Consider the following 8,650-nt stretch of genomic DNA (forward strand, 5'->3'; position numbering starts at 1 on the left):
TAAAAAAGAAAGAACTCTTACCATTTGCAACAGCATGGATGGACCTGGAGAGCATTATGCTAAGCAAAATAAGCCAGTCAGAGAAAGATAAATATCACATGATCTCACTCATTTGTGGAAAAAAATGAACAACATAAACTAATAAGCAAAAATAGATCCAGAGACAGAGAAGCATCGAACAGATCATCAAACCTCAGAGGGAAGGCAGGGGAGGTTGGAGTTGGGGTAAGAGATCAACCAAAGGACTCGTATGCATGCATATAAGCCTAACCAATCAACATAGACGCTAGGAGGCATGTGCTGGAGGGTGGGAGGCCGGGGAGAGGTCAATGGGGGAAAAAGGAGACATATGTAATACTTTAACAAAAAGAACTTTAAAAAAAGAGTTTATCTTTTAGAGATGCGTACTAAAATAATATTACAAAACAAATAATATGAGGCTTCAAAATAATATGAGGGGAGGAAATAGGTGAGGGTGTAGAAACAAGATTGGGCATGAGTAGGTAACTGTTAAATTGGGGTTTCATTATACTATTCTGTCTCTACATTTTTAGTAATTTATTTTTCATTGTTGAGAGTATTACAGCTGTACCTCACTTTTTCCTCTTACCCCACCCCAGGCCTTCACCACAGTATTGTCTGTGTCCATCAACTATTTATAGAACATGTATATGTTCTTTGGTTAATCTCTTCCTGTCCTTTTTTAAGTAACAGTTTTATTTAGATTTAACTCACATTCCATAAAATTCACCCTTTTGAAGTATGTAAGTAATTTTGTGTATATTCAGAGCTGAACAACCATCACCACTAACTAATTTTAGGACATTAGCAGTCACTTCCCACTCCTCCTCTCTCCTCCAGCTCCAGCAACTACTAATCTACTTTCTGTCTCAATGGATTTGTCTATTTTGGACATTTCATATAAATGGTATCATATAACCCCAATTAATTCAATAAAAAAATAAATGGGACCATATAATATGTGGTTTTTTGTGTCTGGCTTCTTTCACTAAGCGTAAGGTTCATCCATGTTATAGCATGTATCAGCACTTTCTTTTATTGTCAATAATATCCAATGTATGGATGTACTCCAATTTCATTTATTCATTTAGCAATTGATGGATATTTGGACTGTTTCCAATTTTTGGCTATTATGAATAATGCTACCTTAAGCATTTGTGTACAAGTTTTTGTGGCATATGTTCTCCTAAATATATACCTAGGAGTGGACTTGTTGGGTCACATGGTAACTCTACATTTAACATTTTGAGGAACTGACAACTTGTCTCCCAAAGTGGCTGTACAACTGTATATTCCCAGCAGCAATGTATGAGCATTCTAATATTCTTTCCACTTTTCCATAAGTTTAAAATTCTCCATGATAGGGTTTTTAAAATTGTGCCATAAAAAATTTAATACATGCAAAGAATCTGATTATTACATTTAAAAAACAGGTTGCAGATAAATTTGACATAATCTTAATTTTTAAAGTTATCTACTTAGCTATGCATAGAAAAAAATCACTAAGCCATATACAAAATGTATATTTTGTTATTAGGAATCATGAATTCTTTTTGCTTTTTCTCCATTTTCCACATTTTTCTGCAATGACCATATTATGTTGCTTTTATACTGAGAACTAGAAAAAGCTTTTAAAAAATTCTAAACAAATTTTTAACCATTCATCAGTCTTTTTTAAAAAAACATAATCTTTTTATAAAAATTTATTTCAGAGAGGAACAGTAAGATAGAAACAAACCCGGACCTGTGCCCTGACTGGGAATTGAACCTTGACCTCCTGGTTCATATGTCAACACTCAACCACTGAGCCACACCGGTCGGGCAACAACTCATCAGTCTTTGTGCTCCCATTCACAATCTATATTTTCTGGGCCCTAGAGCCCCAGAGGTCATCCTGGTGGGGATTCCTAAGAAGATCAAATATTTGCATTGCTTTCATGAAGCTTACTGCCTAGCAGTGAAGATAATCCAAGACAGAAAGGTCTCAATGTCCTAAAGGAGTTGTGAGGTCAGTTCTGAGAGGGTTTATAAGTGGAAGGGATAACTTCTATCTGAGAGAAACCTGGGACAATTCTGTGGAAAAGGTGGCATATGAGTTTTTGGTATTAGGGTAGTACGTTCAGAAAAGGAGAATAAGGTAGGGCTCCCCCCCTAAAGAGCATCCAGGGGAAGAAAGAAGTTGTCCCAGGTGGCAGGAGTGAAGGGATGGTCACTAAAACTGCAACATGTGGTGGGAGGCCTCACCAGATGAATGAGCGCTGGTCTTGGCGTTTTGTGAAGAGGGTTTTAGGAAGACTCGCATGGCTGAAGTATAGGGACACCAGTCAGGAGAAGGCTGGTGGTATAAACCTAGGAACCAAGTCTTGTCATGACAGTAACTGCAGTGATGGTGGGGAGGAATGAAGACAATATCTATTAAAAAGGATTTTTAAGATTGGGGTGGAATAAAATGTGTTTTGAGAATTTCAAGGCACCCCCTTGAGACAACCAGAGACAGCCTGGGCAAATGGAAAGTGAATAGAGAATCATCTTTCTCTAGAGGGAAGTAAGCTTCCAACCAGAATGAAAGAAGTTGCAAACGGAATTCATCCAAGATTTTCTATTTAAGTCCTCCCTCCCTCTCCACTAGGAACCTTATATTTATATGCGCAGAATAACATTTCATTCAAAAAATATCACCAGATTTTTCTGGGATTATCAGCACACTGCTAGTTCAGGCCCTGTTCTCAGAGAGCAACTTCCCCTGCAGAAATAGAAGACCCCGTGTGACATCAAAGCATCTTTTGGGCACAAATTATCCCAAATTTTATCAGAAACACAGACTCCGAGATGAGCTATGCCCAGCTGGGCATGGCAGCCATGATTCAATCCCAGTAGCTCAAAGCTGTGTGGACTTTAGAACCACTATCACTGAGAAGAAGGAATGGCATAGAACAAGAAGGGCACGGAAGGTTAACTGCAGGGTAGACACACAGAAAGAAGAAAGGGACAACCAGCAAGACTCAAAATGACAAGATTTCAAAGAGCCTTAAAGATAACGAGGAAAATGTGATATTTCCATGAAGGGAAAGCCCTGCATATTCTTTCATCAACAAAATATTCCATGACCTCCTAAGTAGATAATTATGCAAACAGCACACCATGACTTATATTAGCTTTTGTACTAAGATTACTCCAGTTAATAATAAATACCGAAAACAATTATGCAGATTTCTCTAATGTTCTGATAACTACCACTACCCCCTATTTTATTATGAGGTAATGTCAAGGCAAAGAAAACACCTGTTTAATAAAGCTAAAATACAACAAATACTTCTAATTTAAAACTGTTATGATGACTTCATTTTAAGATACTGTTATCAATTCCTGTATCTTTACTAAACTCTCATTTAACACCAAATTTAAGTGATCATAGGTAATAAGTTAATAATGATTCAAGGTTTCTTTAAGCCCCATGAGACCTCTGACCAGAATATTTTAAACTTTTAAACACTGGACTAATAGTGTACCACTCCCCCTATTCCAACCCCTCCAAACACAAACTTTGAAAAAGTACAGGCATAATAAAGCTGTTTCTAGTTGAATAATAGTTAATCCATTAAGAGGAGAAAACGTTTAAGAAAAAAAGAAAAGAAAAATTAGGATGTTTTATTTAATGAATAATGCTGATATCGATACTGGTTTAGAAATGTGCTAATCTCCCAAAAGCTTCTGGCCTGAGCTCACCTCATAGGTAATAAATGCTGATACTAGGTCAAAGGTTAACCCAGGCCAGCAGAGAAACATACAAGGTCATATTGAAACAAAAAGGAAAAGATACTATTAAAAAGCTATAGAATCTTTTCCTCGGGATCACTTTCAATTAGGTGTAATCATTGGGATCAAATGTTGATAGAATCAAGTTTCTCATAAAATTCTAGTGAATCATGGACTAGCATATTGGTATAGTGCTTTATAGCTTTCAAAGCATTGCTGTGAATAATTTGATTTCTGAAACCAGTGTATGAGGAAGACAAGCAGTTGTGATCATTCCACAGCTAATAAGACATGAACACAGAACTCAGTGCTCAGTTCCCTCCATTCAGTCACTGACTCATTCATGCGTTTATTCATTTATTCAACTAACTGGGACTATGGACTTGAAGATGAGCAAGATCAAACTTCTGACCTATAGTGACCAGGCAAAAAGAAAACTGCACACCATTTATTACACAAGCATGAAAAGTACAGTGGGAAAGATGTATGCAAGTCTCCCAGAAGTCAATTCTGAAATCTAGAGTTTTTTATTTTTATTGAATTTATTAGGGTGATATTGGTTAATAAAATTATAAAGGTTTCAGGTGTACAATTATACAATACATCATTAGTATGTTGTATTGTGTTCACCAACCCAAGTCAAGTCTCTTACCACCACCATTTATCACCCCCTTTACTCTCTTCAACCTCCCCCCACCCCTTAAATTCTAGGTTTTGATGGAGAAAGAAATAGCTATGCCCAGAAGGGAGTGAGGGGTTGGGGAAAAGACAAGCAGAGGTCATCTAATTCTACTCAAATAGAAAAGTGAGTGCGAGTCCTGGCAGAAACTTAAGAGTATGAAGTCAGCAGTGACCAAGCTTGGCCTTGAATGCCTTACTCTTTGGGCCAAGCTAAGGACAGCCAAAGTGCTCAGATTCAGATATATGCTAATCTCCAAAAAGCTTTCTGGGCTGATCTCACCTCATATGAAGTAAAGCATACTGGTGGCAAATTTCGTTTCTTTTCATACAGTGATGTCTCGAAGGAAGGGTGACTCAAGCCCTGGGTTTGAGTGAGTAGAATGTTTTCTGTCGCCTATATGTACACACACATTTCATACACCCACTGAATAGTTTATATCCATAATATTTTATGTAAGTATCCACACAGATTACACAAAACGTACATAGAAGCTATAAACATCACATGCAGAGACATATGAATAATGTGTATGTCTAGATGACCCCTGGGACATGTTCAGATGGAGATGGGTTACGGAGAGCGGGTACCACACAGGACAACCATCAGCATTTATTACATATGAGGTGAGCTCAGGACAGTCATTTCCCTGCAGAGGAGGAACTGAGGGAGGGTTGGACAAGACGAATTCCAAAGGTACCTTAAAGCTCCAAAGCTTATGTATTATGAGGTTACCTGCATAAAGCACTTCATTCTTGGATATAAAATTCCATGACCCATGGTGAAATGATTCCTCTGCCATTTTTTGTGTGATCAGACAGAAAATGTATTATTGATTTCTGATTCAACCACAGACAATGCGACTTAGAGGAAAGGGCTTTGAATGAGGAGTCAGGAAACCTAGATACTCTCCCCAAGCCACCTGAGAGGGAAGAGAGCCTGGGCTGTGTGACCTTGGGCGGCGATAGACTTCACTTCCCTGGGCTTCAGCGTCCCAAGTATTAGATGACAGGAGTGCTTAAATGTTCTACAATTTTCTTCCAGCTCTAAACCTTTGAATTCATCACCCTCCCCAAAAACGTAGTGTATCTCCAGAGCTCTAAAAATCAGGACTAATAATACTGTATTAAAATCATCTCTGTCCTAACCAAAGATCCTGTTTTATCGGACTTTTAAAAAACCATCCAAATCTTGCATAATTGAAATGATCAGTGCTATCACTGGTTGCTCTGGTTTAAGTTATGCACTGTTGCCATTTGGGGGAAATTTAGACGGGATCCAGTCTGGGGTCACTGGCTGAGAACAATAAGCCCCCAAAATGAGAAGGAAAAAGGCCTCTTCAGACAGGATCCGCTTTTAATGCACTGAGCACAGGGTTTACAAAAAGAGCATTGATTGTGTACATTAAAGAGCCACCGAAACAGCAAGGGGCTGGTGGGGCTGCAGCAAATTCTCTTACAAGCCACTGACCTTGGCTGCATTTCAGGGGTCAGGCATTCCCAGGAGGTTCTCAGCAGGCAGGCTTTACTGAGAGTTTAGGAACCAATGAGACCTCTCATCTAGGTGAGCCCACTTCTTCTAATTGGGGGAGACAGAGACAGGTGATCTGCCCTCTGATGTGTAGAGATCTCCTACATGGCTTTCAGACCCACTCCTGGCATGCACACCTCACCCACAACAAAACTGGTCGCAGACCCCAGCCCTGAAACTGTCCCCACATCTGCATTTACATCCCCCCGCCAGCCGTTCCCCAATCTCCTGGGCTAGCCAGGGGCCCTCCCTCTTTCCACACCTCCTGCAAGCAGAAATGCAGTGGCAGAGCACCAAGCCCAAGCCACAAAGAGCAATTTCAGTGCATCCTGCAAAGATATCCTTTCAAAATACAGCTCTCTGGAGTGCAGGTTTCCCATGCGTGAATCGCACTCCAGGCCAGCGGGTGAGCCCTCATGGTTGCTCACAAGCCTGCAGGCTCTGTGCTCAGCATCTCAGGAAAACCTTCCCCAGGAAAAACCGGGAGAGACACCTCCCGCCAAGCAGGACTTAAAATCACATGAGGGCGCTTTCCATTAGAGGAGCTACGCCCGAGATTCCAGCTCAGGGGAATCGCAAGCCTGGCCCATTGTTCAGACGCCTTCCCTGGCCTTTGCCACCTTCCCCTCCCTGAAGTCTGGACCATCCATTCACCTGATTAACCAGCTGGCAGCAACTCCCAGCGCAGAAAGTAGGGCAAATGCACAATCTGTAAAGCAGGAAGCCACAGACTCAGCCAGAGCACCCACCCTGTTACCAACCCCCACCCCGCTCTGCATGTGGCATTTCGGCGCCAGGGAAATAGACAGCTTACTGTAACAACGCATGAATGAGCTTTTGCTACCCAACTATCAAAAAAGCCAGTTACAAATGGCATCTCTGTTCCTTCTCAACCCCTCGACTGTCTTGCAGAAACCTCACCTCTTGGGTGCCAGGATTAAGGAGAGGGGGAGGAGGAGTTAAAAAGAGGGGGGTAGGTGGGGAGAGAGGATTAATGAGACGAACGAAAAAGTGACACTTTGACCATAAAGGCAGCTCTTTAACCGTCGAGAAGGAGGCAATGTCGGGAGAAGTACTGAGGATTCAGGACTATAACCCCAAGATTTAGCATCCATCTAACAATGTATTCCCTCCGGAGGGCGTGTGAACTTGCAAGCTTCACCCATCCTCCTGCGTGTTCCTGTGTGGACAGCCACCATCAATTCGGTCTCACCGACCCTCCATGCGTCATGTACATGCAGGTGTGTGTGTGTTAATTTATTTTATTTTTGGTTCAGGAGAGGAAGAAGCCGCCTTTAAATTGGCGACCAATCCTCCTCAGACCCCGCTGCTGTCGCCACCCCCCACCCCTCACCCCCTTCCCAGGAGGCAACATCTAATTAAAATGGCAAGAAAGCTCTGCCCCCTTCCCCGAAGGAGTGTATTGGGGTTGGGGAATGGGGGTGGGGAGGCGTCGAGGCTGCACTCAGATTCCTGGTATTCTGGTCTCAAAACAACAGCAAAATGGATTCTATATGGGTGATGTCTTAGTCAATACAATGAAACGGTGTCTGAGGCTCTTCACGTGAAGGTAAACGCAGACCTTCAGTGGGGCTGGGGGCTGGGAAGTGCTCCACAAAGGACTGGCCACAGACACAGGGAAACCACACACACACACACACACACACACACACACACACACACTCCCGGGAGCTCCGGTCTGATGGGGAAAAGCAGAGAACACATCCCTTCCACCTGCTTAAGTTCAGCCATAAAAACTGAAATGTCACAGCCGCGAAGTCAGAAAGCACAGGCAGGGCTGAGTTAGAACCAGAAATCAGGGTGAGTGGCAGGCCGGTCTGTAAGACGGCGCTGAGGAGGAGTCCGGGCTCGGAAGGCAGGAAGGGGGAAGGGGAGGCAGTTGCCACCCACAAGACCAGCCTGGCAATAGCTGCCCCCCTGGAGAGGCAGGTTCGCTCCGTGGGACCGCCAGGCTCCCAATGCCATCTCGCAGGGAGCTGGAAGACGTGGGGGCCAGTGCCTTTATTCACTGTTGTTATCCTTTTTGCAGAAAGAGACAGTCAGGTCTCCGCGCCTTTGCACGAGACGACTGCCCAGGGCTTATGTGTGCGCGCACACACACACACACACACACACACACACACACTCACACTCACACACACACGCGAGTCTTTTATTTGAACGCGCTCACACCGCTCTGAGATGAAACTGGCATAAGCTCCCGGCGCTCCCAGGAGGTTCTGGACCACAACCAAAGGAGTGCACGTACCGCACAGCCCCTGCCAGGGGGACTTAGCCGGGAGCACCGCAGCTGCTCCCAAACCCAAACGAGACTCGAGGTTCCCTCCGTCTCGTATTTGCCCGCCTCTGCCCACCCAGCCCAGTCCCGATGCACGCACCCAGCCCATTCACCCTGACCCAAATCACGGGAAAATCAGAAAACCTGTTCTGCTCACCCTCAGCGCCGAGAGATCGATTTCATCCAGGCTGCGAGCCGGGGAGTCGCTCGCCATGTCGGACTTCTTCGCCGGAGAAATGGACCAAAACCACCCCGAAGGTTCTGCCTTGGAAATGCCACCTTGGTCTATTTCACTCGCGTCTTCATGCGGGTGTCGCGCCAAAGGCCCCAGGGCCCAGCCCCCCCGCCCACACGGGATCCACAGA

General features: G+C 43.6%; 1 protein-coding gene across 9 annotated transcripts in view; it reads right to left on the minus strand.

The window, feature by feature from the left end:
- The window catches only part of TNIK (TRAF2 and NCK interacting kinase), a 349,621-nt gene extending 340,978 nt beyond the window's left edge, over positions 1–8,643 (minus strand). For 8 of the 9 annotated variants that reach the window (XM_005886580.2, XM_005886579.2, XM_005886584.2 and 5 more), the window contains exon 1: positions 8,443–8,643. In XM_005886580.2, coding sequence (XP_005886642.1) covers positions 8,443–8,499 — 57 coding nt within the window. In that variant the 5' untranslated portion in view covers positions 8,500–8,643. The remainder of the gene's footprint in view (positions 1–8,442) is intronic. The other variant, XM_014533575.1, reaches the window with a different exon arrangement.
- Positions 8,644–8,650: the final 7 nt, after the last annotated feature.

Source organism: Myotis brandtii, unplaced genomic scaffold (assembly GCF_000412655.1).
Source record: "Myotis brandtii unplaced genomic scaffold, ASM41265v1 scaffold99, whole genome shotgun sequence".
Classification (NCBI taxonomy): Eukaryota; Metazoa; Chordata; class Mammalia; order Chiroptera; family Vespertilionidae; genus Myotis; species Myotis brandtii.